This window comes from Panthera tigris, chromosome B4 (assembly GCF_018350195.1).
Source record: "Panthera tigris isolate Pti1 chromosome B4, P.tigris_Pti1_mat1.1, whole genome shotgun sequence".
Taxonomy (NCBI): domain Eukaryota; kingdom Metazoa; phylum Chordata; class Mammalia; order Carnivora; family Felidae; genus Panthera; species Panthera tigris.
In genome coordinates, this window is record NC_056666.1 from 103,369,677 (window position 1) to 103,395,808 (window position 26,132).

The 26,132-nt window shown below is 34.7% G+C and overlaps 2 protein-coding genes across 4 annotated transcripts in view; one reads left to right on the top strand and one right to left on the bottom strand.

The window, feature by feature from the left end:
• Positions 1-26,132, bottom strand: part of PPFIA2 (PTPRF interacting protein alpha 2) — a 487,632-nt gene that overhangs the window by 75,226 nt on the left and 386,274 nt on the right. For all 3 annotated transcript variants that reach the window (XM_042992818.1, XM_042992819.1, XM_042992817.1), the window contains 5 exons: positions 26,005-26,096; positions 21,706-21,841; positions 19,421-19,641; positions 6,463-6,700; positions 3,108-3,137 (listed from right to left, as the gene is read on the bottom strand). In XM_042992818.1, coding sequence (XP_042848752.1) covers positions 3,108-3,137; positions 6,463-6,700; positions 19,421-19,641; positions 21,706-21,841; positions 26,005-26,096 — 717 coding nt within the window. The remainder of the gene's footprint in view (positions 1-3,107; positions 3,138-6,462; positions 6,701-19,420; positions 19,642-21,705; positions 21,842-26,004; positions 26,097-26,132) is intronic.
• LOC102958660 (hsc70-interacting protein-like) lies at positions 17,369-18,181 on the top strand. Its single transcript, XM_042992820.1, is given in 1 exon segment — positions 17,369-18,181. A coding segment is annotated over 1 exon segment (783 nt). The 5' UTR covers positions 17,369-17,398.

Here is a 26,132-nt window from a genome sequence, read left to right on the forward strand (position 1 = left end):
TTAAAAAATGAGTTGTAGCTTATTAGAAAAAAAAATTCTTTTTAAAGATTATAAAAGGTAAGAACATAATTCTTGCAAACAGTTTCATTTCACTATCTCCCATGGGAACACAAAGGCATACAGAAACCAAAAGATGGATGGAAGGGCTTTCCTTAAAGAATTTAGTTCAGGAGCACCTGAGTGGCTGAAGCATCCAACTTCGGCTCAGTCAATTGGTTAAGCATCCAACTTCAGCTCAGCTCATTATCTTGTGGTTTGTGAGTTTGAGCCCCTTGTTGGGCTCTAAGCTGAGAGCTCAGAGCCTGAAGCCTGCTTCAGATTGTGTCCCCTTCTGTCTCTGCCCCCCACCCCCACCCCTCGTACTCTGCCTCTCTCTCTCTCTCTCTCTCTCAGAAAAAAATAAACATTAAGAAAAAGAAAGAATTTAGTTCAGAGTCCAGAACAATTCAAGATACCATAAATTTTGTCAGAGATAGACATATAAAACCGCATTACAGTAAAGACTATTCAACAGTAAAGTTGACTGTGAAGAGATATTTTTTACAACAATCTTGCATTTCTTTTCATGGCATCACTGTGCGTTAAAATACCTATACATAGAAAGATTGTGGAAAGCATAGCTAATAGATATGGCTCTGGAAGTTCTAATGACAAAGAGCAATATGGCTATAGCAAAAAAATTTAAAGCTGTGTTCTCATCTTATGTCTACATAATGTCTTGCTTTGTTTCTATGTTAGGCTATCATGCATAAATGTGTTTCTATATGATACATGATAAAGACTTCATGCATTGAAGAAACTGAATGAAGTTGTTTGTCTGGGCTCTTGTCATCCAAGCCTTGATTCCTTTTAATGATTTAAGTAGGCATCTATATAGGATTTCCTCTCTCCATTTCAACTAGCAAAGGGCCACCAGAAGAATCTTTTTCAAGAACTACTTTCAGCATGATGTTAATCCTACAGAAAACTCTTTGTAAACTCACATCTCATCTAAATTCATAAAGTGTGTTTCTAAACTCTTCCTGGTATGTATTTATGTCTTCACAGTTCCATGATCTAGCCATAATTGTTTTCTGTGATTATTTCTGCCAAGCCTGACCTTTCTGCTTCCATTACTTTTTTTTCCTGAAACACCTCCTAAAATGCCTTCCTCTTTCTATTCTGCCAGTCAAACTATGCAAACTTTCCAAATATCAGCTCTTAAAAACATCATAGACACTCTTCCTCTGAATAATGCTTAGAGTTAACACTATATAAATAAAATAGAGGAGAAAGGATTTGGAATCAGAGATGGATTTGAATTCTGGTTTCTCTTATTTGTTGAAAGACACATGCTCATTATTTACCTGCTCTAAGATTCAATTTCCTCATCAATAAAATGGAAACTAATAATACTTACCTTAATGTGTTCATTTCAAGGGTAAATGGAATCACACTTGTAACTCCTTAACCTGATAAACAACAATTTTTAGTTTGTGGCCTTCTTTCCATGACCTACCTTTCTTATCAACTATTTCTTCATCCTATGAATTCCCTGAGCCTGCATTTCTGTATGGAACCTTCCTTTGTGACTTTTTTTCTTATATCCACTAAACTTCTTTTATATCCATCATCTACTCAGATATCTTTCTATATTCCCAGTATAATTCTTTTCAGTGGCAGAGAAAGACAAAGACAAATAATAAGAACATTATGATGGTAAATTTGATAGTTGAGAACTGTTAGTATCAAGGAGAAGATGCTATAGGAAGATAGATGATAACTCCGGAAAAGAAATTCCATCAATCTATGCCACACAAGTTAATATAGATTCCCTTAATTTAAAAAAGAAACAAAGAAAAAAATACTTTTATAGTTTTAGAAGTGGGCATAATCTGACTACCACATCTTTTTTTGTTTTTAAGTTTATTCATTTTTGAGAGGGAGAGACAGAGCATGAACAGGGGAGGGGCAGAGAGAGAGAGGAGACACAGAATCCTAAGCAGGCTCCAGGCTCTGAGCTGTCAGCACAGAGCCTGATGTGGGGCTCAAACTCATAGACAGCGAGATCATGACCTGAGTGGAAGTTGGACGCTTAACCAACTGAGCCACCCAGGTGCCCCCTACCACATCTTGATGATGCTGAAAAATAGATTTACACTCTGGAGAGTAGGTTCAACCTTTGAAATCTTTCCCATCTGATATCCCATGAGTCTGAACTCTGCTGTTATCAATTATCTAAGAAGATGTCATTTTGTGAATCAGGACTGGAGTCAATTTTGTTTCTCATTTCCAATATGTATTCTATTGATGTCACATTAAACAAGAAAGGAGCAGATTAATTATATTTTTGTAATTTCTATATTCTTGATGCTCTGGCGTCTGGCACCATGCTGACCCAGGACATAATGCGCCTCCCAGGACTAGCTAATTCCTAGAGATTGCAAACTACTTCCATGGAGTATGACTTCCATATGTACATCAATCTATCTAGACCAGTATCCCAAATCATATTCTTGACCTGGCTCTTGTAATACTCCAGGAGGCAATATTCCTCTGCCTTAATCATGCCAGGCCAGGAATCAGACAACTAGAGACAGCCCCTATACCCAGAGCCCACAGAAATGATTAAAACAGGCCAATCTTAAGCCTGCTCACCCTGCCTTGCCTTTCCAACAGAAACTACGATAAAACTCCTACCCATCCTTTCTCCTAGTTCTTTTTGCCTCATGACCTACTCAGGTGCTTTTGCCTTTGCAAAGGGAAGGGTGAGTAACAAGGTATCTTTTCATTGGCAGTAGTCTCCTGATCTGTTGGTCTCACATCCATGAATAATAGTAAAACTACATTTAAAAGTAAGCAGCATTCTTCTAGCATTGACAATAAATAATCTAATTCTAGGATATGTAGACTACATAATCTAATCATTACTCTAGAAAACATAAACAATTTTATTTTGAGGCATTTGCTCTTATAATCATATTTAAACAATTCGATAATGCTTAAATACTTTTAATATTTCTGTTTATGTTAATAAAATGCTTCAAATAAAGGGAATGCAATTTTAAAACTTTCACAGAAAAAAAACAATATTCAACTAGTAATCACACAAAAGATATTTACATTACCTTTCTCCGATGTTTCCTTAGATCACTTGGCTGTGATTGGCAGAAATAAAAGCAACATAAAACAGAACTAATTAATGAGTATCATTTGACCATGTTACAATTTTTAATAGTATTCTATAACTTGACTGTCTTGTTTTTTCATTCCATTGTTTTCTAAATAAATGTCTTTACCCATTATAAGAGGACTCCTCCTGAAAGTGACTTCAGAGAGGGAACTTCTTAGAAGGAATGGTGGGGTGGGGGGGGGACAGGTCTACATGATGGGGTCAAGCATACATGCATGGGATCTGAGACATGGAACCCTGGGGAATATGAAGCACATGTAGTGAGCTAGTGAGAAATAAATATGGGACTTATCTTCTCCCCAAAATATAAATGGGAATGAAAGAGATTATCCATAAACAAAGATCCAATGCACATGTATGGAGTTTGTAAGCATTCCCTCTTGCCTTATCTATGCTCAGCCTTGGTCCACCCTTGGACAGGCATACTGCTCCTGAGCTATCTCAAACTTCCTGGCTTCCTAACTAGTCTCCCATTCCCAAATGCTAAGAGCTCTGGCCTCAATAAAATATGTTTTTAGGGCTGCTGTTTTCTTGTCAACGTTACAATGTTACAAAATTACATAATTTTTTTTAAAGTTAATTCTTTATGATTTCAGATGAATCTTGCTCACTTAGTATCTTTGTTAATTTTTCTTATGTAAGTAAAACAATTTTATTCCATTATAGTTATATTTACATTTATATATTTTTGTTCCTGGAAAATGGGTTGATTTACTCCACACAATATTCTTACTAAATATTGGCAGGATGTTCCTTATGCTTATGGATTTGTGGTGAGGTAAAAGTAAATAAAAGTACATTTTATAATCAGGAAAAATAACAATCTTTGTAAAACATATACACACATACAATACAAATGAAAACAATGTCTTTTCAATCTCTGCTTTTCTGTCTCCCAAATTTTTCATTTTCCTCTGAATATTCAAACATGGATTATATTCCCCCAAATTATGCCCTCCCTCATATTTTCTACAGGTAAAAGAAAATCTACCTGCCTTTCACTATAACAGTGATGAATTTAATGACGAAGTTTTATTAGGTGATAAAGACTCCCTGAATTTCACTTATTGTTTTTCTGAGTCAGATATGGGACATTTTAAGTACTTTTTTACATTCAAGAAATGCTTTAAATATTTTTTAAGTACTGTAATTATAGTATAATAATGTTCATTTGGTATTGATTTATTTATAACTAACTGCTAAAGAAAGTGCATGAAAGCAGTGGCATCTTTTTCATATATATATATATGTATATATATATACATATATATATATACATATATATATATAAATCATGTCTAAATGATTATAAATATGTTATTTTGCTATTATAAAAATATTAACACTATCAAGGATTAGGATACTAATGCTTATGAACATACTTAAAAAGCTAAATATATGTAGCAAATATAAACAGAAACTAAGCCAAAGATAGTATCATGTCTAGTTAATAAAGTCAAATTGATGGTTCCTAGATTTCTAAAATCACCACATCATAACGTAGCTCAGTATATTGGGTTATTATATCTTAGTACATTGACTAAAAAGTTTGTGCTGTGTCTAGGTGGGGTCAGTTCTGATTACTGTCCTTTGTTCTGAACAGGCATTGTCTATGATGTCTATTTTAAGAATATTTTTAATATCAAGTCTGGAAATGAGCGCAGAATAGAGGACTCAATGGCTTAAGAAGGTAAATGTTTCCTTTTTTAAAAATATTGCCATTTCTCTTTTATGTTGACTTTATTGCACTGAAGTCCATAATGGCAAAGAGTCTGAATATGAAAAATGCTGCCACACCATACAGTTTTGTTTCAATTCACAATTGTAAAATTAAAGAAAAAAGATACTTATACATAATAAATTTTATAAAAATAAAAATTAAAAAAATATGTGTTAGTTTTCCCTAGACGTGAGAGCATGAAATATACATATATATGTATATGTGTATTATATATATACACATAGATATATATGTTAGGTACAGTACACATTTTTGCAGCATATTTATTTAAAGGTGCTATTTAGAAAATTAATTAAAATTTTTTGTTCAGATACTTTACACACATACATACACAGATACAGATATTGTGACACTTTTTATAGTAGCTTCACAGCTTTCTGAACATATGCAGAAACACTATATACACTTCATGTTCTTCTGTGGTAACATTAATTTACTCTCCATTTGTTATATTTGTGCTAGTTTTACAGTCTCTAAGCTATTATTTTATCCATTTATTTTTAATTAATTTCTACCCCCAAATTTATGTTTAATTGGAATTTTGTTTTAATAGTATAGTTTTAATATTCATTACAAAACCAGAATTTTACCTCCATAAATAGTTTAGAATGTTTAAATCTTCATTATTGTCATTTAAACATAGTTCTAGGTAATCACAGAAAAAAATAAATGGACAGAATAGTATATGCTTTTGCGTCAGCAAATGTGAAAGACATACAGCTCCGTTTACTGTGTTAAACGTGGGCAATTTACTCATGCTCTCAAACGCCCGTTACTTCTGCTTTCTGTTGAAATGATGTCCTCTGACGTGCAGATGTTATGATGGGAAGTAAAACATCACAGCATTCAGTAGTCATTTTTTTTTTCCTATCATTTTTTTTTCCAGAGGTTTTTCTACCTTATTTTTAGCGAAGGGCACTTTGATTTTCTCTGTTATGTTCAGAGCACCTCCTAATAATTTAGGTTTCCAACTTTTAATTCCTAATAATTTAGGTTTCCGACTTTTAATTCTAAACATAAAAATAAATGAAACAAAGGATTAAAGAATAAAGAAGTGTAAAAATGTTGACATGAAATTCTAAAACAAAATTGGGAAATTGTTGCTATTGGTTTTGGTGGTTCTTTTATTCAAGTTATATTATTTATATTATAAAAATTTAACATTTTATGTTGTTATATTGGAGCAATTAGAACCAGTATTTTCTATTATTTATTGTGTTAAAAGTAAAATACTCACTCCCAACTACTTCACCAAGATATCATAAGGAAAAATTTACTTAATGGTTTCCGTCACTCAGATTTCTGATGTGACATTTAGATCGCTGCTCTTCTATTTCCTTATTATGTGACTTGAAAAATTACATCTTTGTAGGCTACATTTCCTCCACTCATAATCGGATTAGTAGTTGCACCTACCACATATGGCTGTTGCGAAAAAAAGAAAAACAATAAAACACACAGAAAGTCCTTAGAACAAACACCCAATATGAATCAGCTAATGCACATGAGTCTTAATGGGGTCAAATGTTCTCTGTGCACATCATCATACCAGTGTCATGACTCCCATCCGATCCATTTCCCTGGCAGGGCTTCGCGGGGTGAGCTTTGGCGTTGAGTGTCCACTGGGGGGAGATGAACTGGCCAGCGAAGAAGCTGTAACCGAGGCAGTGATAGAGGTACCTGGGTGGACCCTTGCTAAATTCAGGCCTTCCAGGCTCACACTAGCCACCCTATTCTCAATTTCTTCAGCACGTAACTCTGTAGATTCTTTTTCTTCCTGAATTAGCCTAAAAGACACAGTTGAATTTGGATCCATTATATGCTGCTATAGTGGTAATGAGAATTCACATAATAAAAAGCAAATAAATACATAAATAAACAAATAAATAAATCTGTGAGCATTTTATATCAAATCTAATGTTTTCTTTACTCAAAGGCAATATAACTTTCAATAAATTTCAGACACTTTCTGGCTGAAATTTAGAACATCTTTCTTTTCAAATGATATACAGCTCCTCCCCACTTTGACCCTCTATCTATACTATCACCTGCTAAAACCTTTAAAACCTTGCCTGCCTAGATAATTTTGCCACTAATCCTAATCTTATTTTTTTTCCCTAATCTTATTTTTGAACCGAGGTGCCAATAAATGAGACTTTTAGAAACTCAGATCCTAACAAAGATGTTGAATCTTACATCCCAACTGATTAAAAAGTATACTTGATAGAATCTTCAATAAATGGTCATTCATAATTATCATTTAGTCAAATAAAACCCTTACACTTTTTTTTAAACCAATACCTACTCAGCCACGTCAACTTTAAATAAGCACCACGTGGGGTGCCTGGGTGGCTCAGTTGGTTGAGCATCCAACTTTGGTTCAGGTCATGATCTTATGGTTCATGAATTCGAGCCCCACATCCGTGCTCCACATCAGGCTCGCTGCTGTCAGCCCAAAGCCCACTTTGCATCCTCTCTCTCCCTCTCTATCTGCCCCTTCCCCCACCTCTCAAAAATAAATAAACATTAAAAAAAATAAGCACCAGGCAATTTAATAATGTGGAGATGATCTATCTCTAGATAGATACATACATCATACTTACATACATAGTGAAAAAATGTTTTAACTCTTGATATAAATGCTTTTCAGAAGACAAAGCACTAATACTCCTTTTTTCAAATAAAGAGAAACTTCAAGAATATGTATAAATGAACTATTACAGAGATGCAAAGAACAAAGAATTTTAGCAGGGTTGCATAAATACCCTATTTAAGCTGTGTCTATTTGTTATAATGAAACTGTACCAGTAGGTGACTTAAAAAAATAGGGTTTAGAACTTCTCCTAAGACATTTTCCTCTTAACTATAAATGGCTTATTATGATCTCCTATGATATATAATCCTTAACTATAAGGTTATGATCACCACAAAGTTTTATATTTATATATTTATTTTGGAAAACTGTTTGGTGGTTTCTTATAGAACTAAACATACTCTTACCATATTATCCAGTAATTGTGTTCTTTGGTATTTAGCTAAATGAGTTAAAAACTATGTCCACCCAAAACCAGCACACTGATGTTTATAGCAGCTTTATTCATGACTGCCAAAACTTGAAAGCAACCAAGATCTTCTTCAATGGTGAATGGATAAATTGAGGTACATCCAGACAATCGAATATTATTCAGAGCTAAAAAAGAAGTGAGCTATCAAGCCATGAAAAGATATGGAAGAACATTAAATGTACACGACTAAGCAAAAGAAGCCCAATCTAAACAGACTACATATTATATGACTCCAATTACATGACACTCTAGGAAAGGCAAAAACTATGAGGACATTAACAAGATCGACGGTTGACAGAGGTTGGGAGCGGGAAGAGATGAATAGGCAGAGCACAGAGAATTTTTATGGCAGTGAAAATGGTCTGTATGAAACCATAATGATGGATACTTGTCATACATTTTGCAAACCCACAGAATGTACACCACTAAGAGTAACCTGTACTGTAAACAATGGAATCTGGGTGATTATTATGTGTCATATAGGTTCATCAATTGTAATATACTACTGTGGTGAAGGATGTTGATAATGGGGGAGGCTGTGCATGTGTGAGGCCAGGGCATATATGGGCAATCTCTGTACCTTCTTCCCCTCAACTTTGTGTGAACCTTAATCCACTCCAAAAATTTAAGTAAAAAAAAATATTGAGCAGACTTACTCTTTTTTTAAATGAATATAATTTATTGTCAAATTGGCTTACATACAACACCCAGTGTTCATCCCAACAAGGAGGCATATTTACTCTTAATTATAATTTTTCAGTTCCACAAAGAATATGAATTCTGTTACTGTGAAGTTTATTTTCATGGATGCACTTTAAGTTCACCCAGAGGAAAGCTTAATCAAGTAACATAGCACAATATTATTAATGCTTTAAACACATTCCAAAGGAAACACTGTCTCCTCTTAAAAAAAAGAATTTGTACTTTAAAATGATTGGTAGGAGGGGCACCTGGCTGACTCAGTCTGTTAAGCGCCCTCCTTCAGCTCAGGTCACGATCTAGTAATTCGTGTGTTCAAGCCCCTTGTCCAAGCTGTGCTGACAGTTTGGAGCCTGGGGCCTGCTTAGGACTGTTGGCCTCCCCCTCTCTCTGCCCCTCCCCCACTCAAGTTCTGTCATTCTCTCAAAAATAAACAAACATTTAAAAAAGTTTTTAAAAATGGTGGGAAATAACTCCTCTAAAAAAGTTTTTTTCTAAAATTAACTGTAGTTATTAACTCTAGGCATTGTATTAATTGTAAAGGAAGAGTCACACCTAGAGGAAAAAGCTGAGTAAGAAGTAGACTGAAGTTTAATTAAACAGGAAATCGAATGCTACCTTAGATATTCAGTTCATTTGGAAAAATAAATGACAATCCACTTATCTTTAGAATCTGGATGTAGTTACAGAAAGTAAAAGAACTAACAAAACAGGCACCCTTTGAAATGTCCCAGTGTGTTGGGGAGGGCGTACCATATACAAAAGGATGAAACAATAAGTAAGACCACAAAAGCAAGGGAGTCAAAATAGTAGCTAATTAGCTACTATATATATATTAGTATATAATATTATATATTATATATAATATATATTTAATATATATAATATAATATAATATAATATAATATAATATAATATATATTAACATTTATTTACTTTGAGAGCAGGAAAGAGAGCGTGCATGTGTCAGTGGGGGAGGGGCAGAGAGAGAGAGAGAGAGAGAGAGAGAGAGAGAAGAGAGAGAATCCCAAGTGGATTCTATGCTCAGCGCAGAGCCTGATGGCAGGGGGCCAGTCTCAGGAGATCACAGACTGAGCCAATATCAAGAGTTAGATGCCTAACCACCTGAGCCACCCAAGTGCCCAGTAGCTAACTACTGACGCACAGATTAACTAACAAACAGGTCACTGGCAAATGAAGTAACTTGATCTCTTCCTTTAAGAGACATTAGTGAACAGTGAGGAAACCAGAAAAGAGGCATTTTTTAATGCTTAAATTAGTTTGTGAAAGAAGAAAAATCTTCACCAGAAATAGATTCTAGTTGGTATGAGCAACTGTTTTTATGAAGATGCCTATTTCTCTTTTTTATTTTTTTAAAATAAACGGGGTTTATTCATTTTGAAACATTCAAAATGAATACATGCACTATTTATTCATCCAAAATTCAAATGCTTTAAAGAAAAATAGAAACATAACTTTTACATTTACACAATCATCAAACAAAATATTTATATCACAGCACTTAAGTAGCAAAAATTTGCTAACAATTGACACTATTTCTCTTTTTTATATTGTTTTTAATTTTAATTCCAATATGTTAACATGTAGTGTTATTTTAGTTTCAAGTGCACAGTATAGTAGTTCAACAACTCTATGCGTTACTCAGTGCACTCTAAGTATATTCATTCTTTAATCCTTATCACCCAGTTCACCCCCCCCCCCTTACACCCTCCCCTCTGGTAATCATTAGTGTGTTCTCTACAATTAAGAGTCTGTCTCTTGATTTGTGTCTCTCTCTTTTTCCTCTGGCCATGTTTCTTAAATTCTACATATGAATGAAATCATACGGAATTTGTCTTTCTCTGACTGACATTTCATTTAGCATTATACTGTTTAGCTCTATCCATGTTGTTGCAAATAGCAAGATTTCAGTCTATTTTTTATGGCTGAATAATTCTCCAGTGTGTATGTGTGTGTGTATGCCATTTGTTCTTTTTTTTAAAATAAAAAAAATTAAAGTTTATTTACCTATTTTGAGAGAGAGAGGGAAAGACAGTGAGTAGGGGAGGGGCAGAGAGAGAGGGAGAAGGAGAATCCTAAGCAGGTTCCACAGTCACTGCAGAGCCCAATGCAGGGCTCGATCTCACAACCATGACATCAGGATCTGAGCCAAAATCAAGTACTGGCTGCTTAATTGACTGAGCCATCCAGGGACCCCTATACGACTTGTTCTTTATCCATTCATATATCTATGGACTCTTGGAGTGCTTCCACACTTTGGCTACTGTAAATAATACTGCAATAAACACAGGGGTGCATTTATCCCTTTGAATTAGTATTTTTATATTTTTGGGTAAATACTTAGTAATGCAATTACTGGATCATAGGGTAGTTCTATTTATAACTTTTTGAGGAACTATTTTCCAAACTGCACTAGTTTGCATTCCCATCAACAGTGCCCAAGGGTTCCTTTTTCTCCACATCCTCACCAACATTTGCTATTTCTTGTATTTTTGACTTTAGGCATTCTGACAAGCGTGAAGTGGTGTCTCTCTGTGCTTTTGATTTGTATTTCCCTGATGATTAGTGATGTTGAGCATCATTCCATGTGTCTGCTGGCCATCCTGCATGTCACCTTTGGAGACCTGTCTGTTCATGTCTTCCGCCCATTTTTCAATTGGATTATTTGTGTTTTGCATGTTGAGCTTATAAAAGTTCCTTATATATTTTGGATACTAACCCTTTATTGGATATGTCATTTACAAATATATTCTCTCATTCAGTAGGTTGTCTTTCAGTTTTGTTGATTGCTTCCTTCACTGTGCAGAAGCCTTTTATTTTGCTGCAGATCCAGTACTTCATTTTTGCTTTTGCTTCCCTTGCCTCACGAGATATATCTAGAAAAATGCTGACATGACCAATGTCAGAAATTACTGCCTATGTTGTCTTATAGGATTTTTAGGGTTTCAGGTCTTACTTTAGATCTTTAATCCATTTTGAATTTTTTGTGTGTGTGTGTGTACAATATAAAGAAGTGGTCCAGTTTCTTTTTTTTTTTTTTTTTTTTGCATGTAGTTCTCCAGTTTTCCCAGCACCATTTTGTTGAAGAGATTATTTTTTTCCCCATTGTATAGTCTTTCCTCCTTTTTCTAAGATTAATTGACCATATGCTTGTGAGTTTATTTCTGGGTTTTCTTTTCTGTTCCATTGACCTATGTGTCTATTTTTTGACAGTACCATACTGTTTTGATAACTACCTGCTTTATAATACAGCTTGAAGTCTGGAACTGTGATCCCTCCAGTTTTTTCTTTTTCAAGATTTCTTTGGCTATTCGGGGTCTATTGTGGTTCCATACAAACTTTAAGATTGTTGGGGCGCCTGGGTGGCTCAGTCGGTTAAGCATCCGACTTCGGCTCAGGTCATGATCTCATGGTCCGTGAGTTTGAGCCCCGCGTCGGGCTCTGTGCTGACAGCTTGGAGCCTGGAGCCTGCTTCAGATTCTGTGTCTCCCTCTCTCTCTGACCCTCCCCCATTCATGCTCTTTCTCTGTCTCAAAAATAAATAAAACATTAAAAAAATTAAAAAAAACAACTTTAAGATTGTTTGTTCTAGTTTTGTGAAAAATTCCGTTGCTGTTTTGAGGGGGATTGCATTGAATTTGTAGGCTGCTTTGCATAGTATAGACATTTTAACAATATTTGTTCTTCCAATCCATGAGCATGGAATGTATTTCCATTTCCTTTTTTTAAATTTTGTTATTTTTTTGTCTTTCCATTTCTTACTGTTGTCTTCAATTTCTTCACCATTGTTTTATAGTTTTCAGAGTAGCATCTTTCACCTCACTGGTTAAGTTTATTCCCAGATATTTTATTATTTTTAGTGCAATTGAACATGGGATTGTTTTCTTAGTTTCTCTTTCTGCTGCTTCATTATTAGTGTAAAGAAATGCAAGAGATTTCTGCACATTGATTTTGAATCCCACCACCTTAGTGAATTCATTTATCAGTTCCAGTAGTTTTTTGGTGGAGTCTCTAGGGTTTTATATATATAGTATTATGTCATCTGCAATTAGTGAAGGTTTTAGTTCTTCCTTACCAATTTGGATGTCTTTTCCTTCTTTTTGTTGTCTAACTGCTGTGGCTAGGACTTCCAGTACCATGTGGAATAAAAGTGGTGACAGTGGACATCCATGTCTTGTTCCTGACCTTAGGGGGAAAGTTCTCAGTTTTTCCCCCATTGAGTATGATGATTGTTGTGGGTTTTTCATATACAGTCTTTACTATGTTGAGGTATGTTTCCTTTAGAAATACTTGGTTAAGGGTTTTTTTTTTAATTTTTTTTAACGTTTTATTTATTTTTGAGACAGGGAGAAACAGAGCATGAACAGGGGAGGGTCAGAGAGAGGGAGACACAGAATCTGAAACAGGCTCCAGGCTCTGAGCTGTCAGCACAGAGCCCGACGCGGGGCTCGAACTCACGGACCGCGAGATCATGACCTGAGCTGAAGTCGGCAGCTTAACCGACTGAGCCACCCAGGCACCCCTAAGGGTTTTTATCTTACATGAATGTTGTACTTTGTCAAATGCTTTTTCTGGATCTATTGAAATGACCATATGGTTTTTATCCTTTCTCTTATTGATGTGATATATCACATCAATTGATTGATTGTGAATATTGAGCCACCCTTGCATACTGGGATGCATCCTGGGAATAAATCCCACTTGATTGTGGTGAATGATTTCTTTTAATGTATTGTTGGATTGAGTTTGCTAGTATTTTGTTGAGGATTTTTGCATCTTTGTTTATGAAAGATATTGCCCTCTAGTTCTCTCTCTCTTTTGTGTGTGTGTGTGTGTATACGCGCGTGCTTGTGTGTGTGTGTGTGTGTGTGTGTGTGTGTGTATGTGTGTGTGTGATGTCTTTATCTGGTTTTGGTATCAAGGGGACACTGGATTTGGAAGTTTTCCTTCCTTTTGTATTTTTTGGAATAGTTTGAGAAAAACAGGTGTTACCTCTTCTTGAAATGTTTGGTAGAATTTGTCTGTGAAGCCACCTGGTCCTGGACTTTTGCTGGGAGTGTTTTGATTACTGATTCAATTTCATTGCTGGTAACAGGTCTGCTCATATTTTCTATTTCTTTCTGCTTCATTTTTAGTAAGTTATATGTTTCCAGGAATCTATCAATTTCTTCTAGATTGTCCAATATATGGGCATATGATTTTTCAAAATAATTCCCTTACAATTGTTTGTATTTCTGTGTTGTTGGTTGTTGTTTCTTCTCTTTCTTTTGTGATTTTGTTTATTTGGGTCTTCTTTTGTTTTTATGAATCTGGCTAGAGCTTTACCAATTTTGTTGATCTTTCAAAGAACAAGTTCCTGTTTTTACCGATCTGTTCTATTGTTTTTGTTTTTGTTTTTAGTTTCTATATCATGTATTTCTGCTCCAATCTTTATTATTTCCTTCCTTCTGCTAGTTTTGGGTTTTGTTTGCTCCTCTTTCTCTAGCTTCTTGAAGTATAAAGCTAATTTGCTTATTTGAGATTTTTCTTGCTTCTTAAGTTAAGCCTGTATTGTTATAAACTTCTTTCTTAGAACTGCTTTTGCTGTATTCCAAAGATTTTGGACTACTGAATTTTCATTTTGATTTGTTTCCATGTAATTTTTTATTTCTTCTTTGATTTCTCCATTGACTCTTTCTTTGTTTAGTAGTATGTTATTTAGCCTACACATATTTGTGCTCTTTCTAGATGTTTCTTGTGGTTGATTTCTAGTTTCATAGTGTTATGGTCAGAAAAGATGCATGGTATGACTGTTTTTTCAAATTTGTTAAGACTTGTTTTGTGGCCTAATATGGGATCTATTCTGGAGAATGTTCTATGTGCACCTGAAAAGAATGTGTATTCTGCTGTTTTTGGATGAAATGTTCTGAATATATCTTTAAATCCATCTGGTCTCATGTGTTATTCAAAGCCACTGTTTCCTTATTGATTTTCTGTTTGGATGATCTGTCTTTTGATGTAAGTTAAAGTCCTCTACCATTATTGTATTGCTACTGATTAGTTCCCTTACATTTGTTATTAAACCTTTTATGGATTTGAATGCTCCCATATTGGATGCATATTTACAACTGTTATGTCTTCTTGTTGGATTGTCCCCTTTATTTCTCATATAGTGTCTTTCTTTGTCTCTTGTTACAGTCTTTGTTTTGGAGTCTGTTTTCCTGATATAAGCATTGCTACAATGGTTTCTTTTGACATTTATTTGCATGATAAATATTCTTCCATCCCCTCACTTTCAATCTGCAGGTGTCTTTAGGTCTGAAATGTATCTTGTGTAGACAGCATATAGATGGGTCTTGATTTTTATCCAATCTGTCACTTCATGTCTTTTTATTGGAGTGTTTAGTCTATTTATATCCGAAGTAATTATTGATAGATATGTATTTATTGCCATTTTGTTACTTGTTTTGTAGTTGTTTTTGTAGTTTTTCTCTCATCCTTCTCTTTCTCTCTTTCATGTTTTGTTGGCTTTCTTTAGTGATATACTTGGATTCCTTCCTCTTTATTCTTTGCATATCCATTACTGGTTTTGGACTTGTGATTAACATTAGCAGTCAATATTAAGTTGATGGTCGCTTACATTTGAACCCATGCTTTAATCCTCTCCACACCACATTTTAGTCTATAGTGTCATATTTTACGTCCTTTTATTTTGTGAATCCCTTGACTAATTTTTACAGATATCTTTTCTACCTTTAGTTATGGAGTTTTTTTCTTCCAGTCTTCTAATCATCCTCTGGGTTATTTGCACTGACATGAGTGTTATCTAGTTGTTTATGGGATGAGGCAAGTTCCTCCTACTCCACAATCTTTCTGTGATTTCCAAGATTCCTGTGTCTTTTGAATGTTGCTATACACTTAAATTATATGTACTTCTTAATTTCTTACAAATTAGCAACTATATTAAATACATTACTAGGGTCAGCAAAGAAATATATAAAAGGACAGTAGTTTGAACATACTATTTATCAAACTTAATTAGCCTAGGTCAAGATTATAACTGGGCTTTACTATCTTAATGTAACAAAGCTGAGTTCCTGGAGGGACACAGGTTGTTATTGAGGGTGTGTGTATTTATTTTCAGACAAAACAAATATCACAGAGATATATACTTGATTTCAAATCTATGCAGTGAGTTCAACCATTAACTGCAAAGCATCAAAAAGTGTTATTTAGTTGAATTTACGTTCTATATTCCTTATTTTTCTTTTTTTAAGTCTATTTATATATTTTGAGAGAGAGAGAGAGAGAGACAAGCACATGAGCAAGAGAGGGGCAGAGAGAGAGAGAGAGAGAGAGCACATGAGCAGGGGAGGGGCAGAGAGAGAGAAGGAGAGAGAGAGAATCCAAGCAGAGCCTGATACAGGGTTCAAACTCATGAACCATGAGATCATGCCCTGAGCCAAGATCAAGAGTCAGACACTTAGCTGACTGAGCCACCCAAGCACCCCTATATTATTTTTTCTATTTATGCTAATCTATCATTATGAAGCACTTTCTATTTATCAAGAAAAGTGCCAAGATCTGGACATAAAACAGTGAGCAAAGCAACATCCATTTCTTGTTTTTATATAATTTACAATCTAATAAAGGTAAGGAACTGAAGGACAGTAAAACAAACCGAAGGTCAGAAGAAGGAATGGTGGAGATGTTCATGGTGAGTAAGGGTAAAGAGGGTGAAACGTTAGGGCACAAGGGTGTGGAATGAGGATAATGTTCCAGAAGAAAGGAACAGCAACAACAAAGGAGAGAACATGGAACATTCAAAGAACTGGAAGTCATGTTTAATGGGATACAGAATAAGGTAGGTGAGAAAGTTGAGGCAGATGGGGCATTGTAGACCATATGAAGTATTTTGTTCTTTATCTTAAAAGCAACTGAAGGGGTTGAAAAAGGGTGACCTTACATAAGCAAACTGGGTTTTAAAAAGTCAGATGGGGAACCCGTATATCATGAAGAAACCAGGCAGAAACTATTATTGTCATCTAGATGAAAACTTATTATAATGCCCAATAGGGTGATGATAGTAGAGAACTGGATAGATTTGAATCATATTAGGAGGCCGACAGATTTAGCTAGAGCCAGAAAAACAAAAACATTGTTCAAAATAGTAAAATACTGTTCATTTGTTGAAAAAAAAAAACAAGTTAAGAATAGTTTCTCAATGTTCAAAGGAATATAAATCCACTTGACACAGCTGGGTTCTTCACTGAGGTTAGTTAAGTCAATGATATAAAAAAGAAACTATGACCCTTCCACACAGTCACGCTGATCTAGTACCCTCGCCTGGAATCAGGCTGAAATCTTAGCCTTGCCACTGCCTGGACCATCGACCCCCACAAAGTGAGTGAGCTTCAGACCTTCATAAAAATGAGTAAGCACTATCTGAGTGTGCTGCACACTGAGAAAAATGTGCTTCCTGCGGGAGTGGGCGGAGAGCATGGGGGGTAAAAATACCACCTTCTACTCATAAAACTAAATCAGAAGACAATAAATATCAAGGAAGAAAAAACAGATAGTAAGAAGGTGGAGGAAAGAAAATACAAAGACAGACCATCAAGTGAGGAGAGTGATCTAGAAATTAACAATGAAGGTATGATTGAACCAGATACTGATGCCCCTCAAGAAATGGGAGATTAAAATGTGGAGATAACCCAGGAAATGATGGATCAGGCAAATGATAAAAAAGTGGCTGCCACTGATGCCCTAAATGATGGTGAACTACGGAAAACCGTTGACTTGTTCACACATGCCATTAAGCTGAATCCTCGCTTGGCCATTCTGTACCCCACGAGAGCCAGGGTCTTCATCAAATTATAGAAGCCAAATACTGCCATTTGAGACTGTGACAGACCTATTGAAATGAATCCTGACTCAGCTCAGCCTTACAAGTGTAAAGGAAAAGGACACAGACTTCTGGGCCATTGGGAAGAAGCAGCACATGATCTTGCTCTTGCTTGTAAATTGGATTATGATGAAGATGCTAGTGCAATGTTGAAAGAAGTTCAACTGAGGGACCAGAAAATTGCTAAACATTGGAGAAAGTATGAGCAAAAATATGAAGAGAGAAACATCAAAGAAAGAATGGAAAGGGCTAAGAAGGTTTGGGAAGAACACGAGAGAGCTCAGAGGGAGGAAGAAGCCAGAGGACAATCAGGAGCTCAGTATGGCTCTTTTCCAGGTGGCTTTCCTGGGGGAATGTGTGGTAATTTTCTTGGAGGCATGCCTGGAATGGCAGGGGGAATGCTTGGAATGGCAGGAATGCCTGGGCTCAATGAAATTCTTAGTGACCCAGAGGTTCCCGCAGCCATGCAGGATCCAAAAGTTACGGTGGCCTTCCAGGATATGGCCCAGAACTCAGCAAATAGGTCAAAATATCAGAGCAGCACAAAAGTAATGAATCTCATCAGTAAACTGTCAGCCAAATTTGGAGGTCAAGCATAATGCCCTTCTGACAAATAAAGCCCTTGCTGAAGGAAAAGCAACTTAGATCACCTATTGGATGTCGCAGTAACACAAACCAGTGTACCTGTGACCTCCTCGTGGAGAAAGCTGGAGTGCTGTGAAGATAATCCCCACCCCTCTGCTCCACATGCAACTGAAACATTTTATAGTGGTTTTCCATTAGGGTATTCATTCAGATAATGTTCAGGTAATGTTTTCCTACTAAGAACTACAAACTGTAAGCATTTTTTAAACCTTAAAAATATTTAAAAACATATTCAAAGGGTGTGTTAATCCTTACATTTTTCTTTACTAAAAAAAAAAAAAAAGAGAGAGACTATGATAATCATCGGGATTCAAGAAAGTATATATTTGTTAAAGTTGAAATTATCCAAAAAAAGAGAGATTATCTTAGTGACAATATTTCTCAATGTTTGAATTGTTAACTTATACAACTTAATTCCATAATTAATCTACTCATTTTTTAAAAATTTTTTTTAAATGTTTTTATTTATTTTTGAGACAGAGAGAGGCAGAGCATGAGCAGGGGAGGGGCAGAGAGAGAGGGAGACACAGAATCTGAAGCAGGCTCCAGGCTCTGCGCTGTCAGCACAGAGCCCGACGCGGGGCTCGAACTCATGGACTGTGAGATCATGACCTGAGCCGAAGCCGGACGCTTAACCGACTGAGCCACCCAGGCGCACCCATAATTAATCTACTCTTTGGAAGCCATCTATTATCAGTGTGGTGACAGTGCGGTTTTTTTTTTCATATCTGGTATATAATAATTCAGTCAGTTAGTTTCACTCTGATGTCTATATACTTTTAAGAAGCTGGCTGCACATTAATTGCAGGCTATTTAGTACCTTTACTGTAGTGTTAAATGTACCTTCAAAATGTACCTTATTACCACAAAATATCATTTAAATAGATTTTAATTTAAAAGGCGACTTAAAATTCATCAGAGAATATTTTATCTTTACCTTAGGCTTTTATATTGCCCTAAAATCATTAGTTTACCTATGTTTCATATATGTTCCTTATAAAGATCGTCCTAATTTTACACAGGACATGTATAGATATCTAAGAATCTGTGAAAACGCACATTCTGATTCAGTGTAGTGTGAGGTCTCAGAGTCTGCAGCTCCCAAGTGATGCCAGTGCTTCTGATCTAATCATGATATTTTTAGGATCAAGGTCTTCTAATCCCTTAAAACCATCAGTGATAATTGAACTCACCTGATTTCTTTGTTGATGGCATCCAACTGTTCTTGAAGCATCATGGCTAGAGTCTGGGCATCAGAATGACCACTTGGCGAGAGAAGATCCATTGAGCTAAAAATAGTTTCTCGGTCATCATCATCAATATCAGACATTTCAGTGTCACTTTCAAAAGGGTGGCTGCTCAGCACTCCAATTTGCTGAGTTCTATTCCACTCATGATCCCCAAGAGATTTCACCTGAATGGTAAATGAGTAATTATTGTACATATCTTATTGCTTATTATCAAAGCACTAGTCTGAAAAAATCAACTTGCACACACTCTTTTGTAGCTTACTTAGGAAAAGTGGAACTGATTATTAAAATTTTAATGTATTGTTTAAATAAAATATTTCTTTGACATCTTAAGTAATGGCAAGTACTAATTGTCAGCATAAATATCAAGATTTTAATAGGGATAATTATGATAAACTTACACATGATTTCTGGTTCAATTTGAGGTATCAATTACTTTAAAGCATCTATGTTTGAAACATTTTTCTTCTTTCTAAATATAACAACCTCTATTCACTTGTACTGATGCATTTCCATCTCTTATACTAATTTAGTCTTACTTACACTTTCTTGTTACAGGCTGACTACAAATATTGCCACACAAATTATATAATAATTCTCTCCCCAACATTCATTTACATAGGTTCTAACAACATATTATTAAAAAAATATTAATTTCATCTCTACTGTTCTGATCACTCAAATGCTTCATTGATTTTTTTTAAGCCCAAGGCACACTAATTTACATGGCTATGTTTTTTTTATTTGATATAATAAATCCCTCACATGAATGAAAAAAAAAATTTGTAAATAATCTGATACACCCATTGTGGGGCTCCAACTCATGATCCCAAGATCAAGAGTCGCATGCTTTATTGACTGAGCCAGCCAGGTGCCCCAGTGAAAATCTTCAGTAAGCAACAGACCAGCATTTTTCAAGCTGTGATCTGAAGGTAGGAGAGGAAGGAAAGTAAGAAAGAATTTTTTGCATTTAAAAAAATGTTTTTCATTTTTGTGATGATGTAAAATGATTTTTTTCCCGTGGGGGGGGGGGACCACACGATTTTGCCCTGAGTATTTATTTAAGATTGATGACCTGGGGGCACCTGGGTGGCTTGGTCGGTTAAGCGTCCGACTTCGGCTCAGGTCATGATCTCACGGTCCGTGAGTTCGAGCCCCGCGTCGGGCTCTGTGTTGACAGCTCAGAGCCTGGAGCCTGTTTCAGATTCTGTGTCTCCCTCTTTCTCTGCTCCTCCCCTGTTCATGCTCTGTCTCTCTCTCAAAAATAAATAAACGTTAAAAAAAAAATTAAAAAAAAAAAAAGATTGATGACCTGAATTAGTATTTGTGTCACAAATTGGTTTGGTACAAGTGGCACTAGTTTATTTGGCATATGAAAAGAACCAAGATGGATTTGATTTAGTCTTCCTCTGTTCACTTCTTTATTCATTCATTTAACAGATATTGAATGCCTACTATGAGGGATTAAATTATGCATGACATGGGTACCAATTAAAAACCATAGGGTATCCAAGAACCTGTGTACAAATAAGGACAAGTAGGCTATGTAGTATTTGACACATAAAAGTGGTTGGGGAGAAAAAGCTATACTTAGGGCACAAAGGAACTATATCACTTCAGTATAAAATGCAATGATAAACTTACAATATACATAGCTTGCAAGTTAACTGACTGAATGAAAGACAGCCCTGCAATTTATCAGGAGAAGTTCTCCATAAACACTTGCAATAGTGTGTGTACATTTTTCCCGAAGTTTTATTAAAATAGTAATTCGACTTAAAATATTTAATTAATTTTAATTGACAATATGAATGCCAATGCATAAGTGCCCAAGCAAACCAAAAGTCCATTTGTGTGGCAATACAGCATACTGGATAAAAGCATGGAATTTGAAACAAATAGAGGTTCAAGTTTGGATCCTCTCACTTTGCTGGCTGTGTAATTAATGTTGAGCACTTAAAATTTCTGAGCTTCAATCTTTTTATGTCTGCAATTGACATAAAAATAGTACCAAACTCATAAGGTTATGTGGATACACACATGGGAAGTGTATAGTTCAACTTCCAGCACAAAGTGGTAGTTTTACATTAGTTATAGTTTAAAAAAATATGTCATGCTTGAAACTAAAAATGCTAGCATTTTAAATTCTCTCAGTATTAAAATTCTATCCAAAATGGAACAGTGTATTTACTGAGAATCATCAAAGACTTGAAATAAAAAAAATTAACCTTTGGCTCATCTCGTCGTACACCCATGCGTCCTCTCCTGGGTCTTCTTATTACTTTAGTTGTTCTGTAATCAGTCTGGCTGTCCACTAGAGATCCAACAGAATACCGCAACTCAGCTGAGGTGTCTAGATGAGTTCTGGAAAAGGGAAAAATATGAAATATGCTCAATCTTAAAAGTTAAACTTTCCAGCAAATCACTATGAACTGCTCAATTTTCAATAAAGAATAAAGCACAAAAAAAAAGGAACAAAGCATAAATGCTCAAGAAAAAAGAAAAAAAATCACAGAGGAAAACTGGTGAATTGTCATGACTCTTTGGGGTCTCTTCTGAGGCTTAGGTCAGAAATTGGTTTCAGGTCCATTCTTGAAGGTCAAGTGACCTTGTCTGTTTAAACAGAATATAAAACATCTGTCCGTTAATTATCATTTTCAAATGTGGTAGTAAAATAAAACAAGTTAAGATTGACAACCAAGATCCACTGGCTTAAATTCTGGCAAATAGGATAAACAAAACTAAATAGAATTGTAGTTGAATTATTTAGTGTACATACCAATATATGTTATTTATTGCTGTGTCTGTTTTAAATATTTCCCACTAATCTAACAGTAAAATGTGTAAACTTTTGGGGTCCCAGAATTCTCTCTCAAGGTGTTCTATTTTTCAATTTAGGAAATTAACAAAATACTTAAAATTAAATTGACCCAAGGTTAATGATCTTATTTCTTTTAATATAATGGGACCTACCACCAGGACAATTTTTCAGCTTTTGATAAGACATTGTTTCAAAAATATAAAAATCTTTTGATAAGCACATTTGATTCTGAAATATGGTTAGAGATGAAATAGTTGCAAAATTCCGGTTGAAAAATATCATCACACTGGTTTTCAATAAACACTGTAATCAAAGTGTAATAAATATTTTGCTACACATGTTATTTATATATAGATTTATAGCAAGTTCAGTTTATTGCTATAATAATGATGATAATAGTGACAGCATGCTGTCTTATAAAATGATCCATCATCAGTAGGAAATATGTTTAACACTGTATTTTCTCTTGAACTTGGGGCTCCTACTGATCTACTATGCTCTGTTAGTTCTTTTTGTGAAAAAAAAGAAAAAAAAACTAGCATTTCCAAACTATTGGCAAGATCAGAAAAGGTTACGTGAGGTCTAGATTTTTGCAACAATAGAAGACACTGACCTAACTAATGCAAATCCCTGTTTTGTCAACCAGAAATTTAAAGCAAATGAACTAAGGAATCATCCTCCAAGTGGAGGGCAGCTATTGTTTTTATAGCAGTGAACTTGAAACTCAATCAAGGAAACTGGTTTTATTATGGAATAGCCACATATAAAACCTAACGAACCAAGTCACATTCATAAATAGGACCTCTCTCGGGACCTATTTATAACAGGGTATATGTTTCATGAAGACAAAGGTCAGATTTTAGTTACCATCGTATGCTAAAGGAGGCATTCCTAGCATATAATAAACACTTGATAAATGTCTGGTAAGCTCATAAATGAATGAAATTAATCATAATACAGTCTAAACTGTCTACCTTAGAACATTCTAGGTATCTTGTCTGTCACTGTTTGGGTAACGTCTCTTTGGTCATTGGAGGGGCGATTCTAAAATTATAACTCATCTTCCTAGGAGTATTGTTTTCTTGTTGTCTTATCTCTCAACTCCAGGTCATTTATAAAAATGTGAACCAAAACACAGATCTGCTACTATTGATGCCCTGCTTAAAACCCTTCGATGGCCTTACAAGGCCCTCTACAATCTGGAACCCTGCTTTCTAGCTTCACTTCTAGTTACTATCTCCCTTCTCTCTCTCCATCCAGCTGTACTGACTTTCTTTCAATTTCTTGACTAACTCACACTTTCCTTTGATCCTGAGCCTTCGAACATGATGTTCTTTCTGCTAGAAATAGTCTCTTCCCACATTTATGTGGTTGACATTTTTAAAGTCAGCTTAAAATTCCCATTGTCTTATACTATTGTAGCCCCTTATATTCCCTTTATTGTAATAGTCCTCAGAGTATCCCTGTGTTTCCCATTTGAAACAGGTATTATTCATTCATCTGTAAGATCAGTGAAGTTCCTATGCATCTTCTGTTTTCTTATTGCTGTTTAAATTGTGCATTCAGAAGCATGTCTGTTCAATAAGTAATTGCCATTCAATACATATTGTTATCCTATAACATATTATAAATTCCATCAGTTTGTCTAATCAGTAATTCCTATAATACTTTGTACTTTTTGATTTACTGTTTACAAAAACCCCTTTGCTGACTAGTCTCATTTTATCTACAAAGTAAGCTTGTGAGATAATCATAAAAATATTATTTTATATATAATTCATGTAAAATACATATAAAATTTGAACTTCTTAAGGTAAATGGGTTTTCCAAAATGAAACAGCTAATAATTGTATGTATTAGACCCAGAAATGTCAATCTTCTTATTCTTGGTCTAGTTTTGTTTCTACTACAATCTGGTATATCAAAGAAGAATTGTTCTGTATGTAGTTCCCAAGCTTTCAGAATGATCCTTCATTGTGGACAAATGTCATATTATTAGGCTGTCCATGATGACTCAATGTAGTGATGAACTTTTAGAACTTTTAGATAACACTTCTACAACTCTCTATTTTTTAAGGATATTATATACATATATGTATATATATATATTTAATTTCAGTAATGTACAGTGTTTTATTAGTTTCAGGTGTAAAATATAGTGATTCCACAGTTCTATGCATTACTCAGTACTCATCATGATAAGTGTATTCTTAATCCCCTTCACCTATTTTACCCTTCTCCCTACCGAGCTTCCCTCTCTTGTAACCACTAGTTTGTTCTCTATATTTAAGAGTCTCTCTCTCTCTCTCTCTCTCTCTCTTTTTATACAACTCTGAGATCAAATTTCTGAGACCAAAGGTCAAAAAGCCAACAAAATGACCATTTGGTTCTGTTAAAAAAATACTAAATTTGTTGACTGGATGATGGTCATTCTATGTATTTATTCTGTTGCTATTTTATCAGCTCTTTTTCTCCTTCATCAAAACCATCATCATCACCCTACCTTGTGAACACATATCACTGAATTAATAATTTCAGTTCAGATACATAAATCATAATAAAGCATTTAGAAAAATAAACACAATTTTCTAAATTAAAGACCTACATGTTTAAAAGTTCTTTGGATTTTTTTTTTTTTTTTTTTTTTTTGCCTGCAGAACTGTGTTTCTTATATTAAACTGAAGGTAAAAATACTCAAAATACTGAACTTTATTTTTACTAATACTTACATTCAAGAGAATATAAGCACCTTTAGGATTTTTAACTTGGATTTTTGATCTGAATATCTAAAAAATGCTTTATTACACATATTCATTTGTTCAATGATATCTATTGAGAGTATACTATATACCAGGTTTGGTTTGTTTCTTTGTTTTAGGTACTGAGATTACATTAACCAAAACAAACATATATTCCAGTGCCCGTGGAATGAACATTCTTAGAATAACTCTAAGACCAAGAAAAATGAACTTCTCAAAGTCTGTGGTGGTCAAATGTTTCAAATAATTGATACGATTGTGTTGTCTAATAAATAAATGATCAAATGAGTAAATCCTTGTAGGGTTTCTCATTAACTTTAAATAAAAGGCCCTAAGCACAAAAGAAAATTACATGTGAATTATCAAGATTATTGTATTTATCTAAAGAGTAAATAATTATGTCATTGCTTCTTTTTTTCAAGATGAGGTACTGAGTCAAAGCAGATGAGTATGGCTAAATTTACTTGTTTTCAAAACATGTATAATTACTCCTTCACTTTGTATTTGCAATTAATTTAACAAGATAGGTGGATGCTAAGTGACCATAATCAATGATACTTCTTCAGTAACATTATACATTGAAAGCATTTCTGCATGTAGAGAAAAGAGGTGTTGCCTCTTCCTGGAATGAGAAGTAATCTCCTCGCATACAGTTCTATTCCTTCATTTAAGACTCTTTTTACGTTATTTATAGCTGTGTAATTAAATGCAGAATACAAAATGTAATATTTAAAATTTTTATTGCATATTTGCAGAACAGATTACTAAGTTAGAGAATTATTTTTGAATATAGAAATAGTAAATCAGTAAGGAGTAAGGAGTGAACATAGGGTAATGCCTGCTGGGCAGTAAGAGGCCTGTTTTATTTTATTTGAGGTAATACGGGACCATAAAAAAATCATATTGATTTTTGGCAAACTATAAATAAGATTTTAATTTAATGTTACCTTGACATTGTGGGTTCAATTAAAGAGCCAGTTCTCATTTTCAATTGGTCAAGTTCAGATCTCAGCTTTTCAATTTCTTCTGCTAATCTTTCCTAAAAATCAAAGATGTTTGACTCAGAAGATATGCA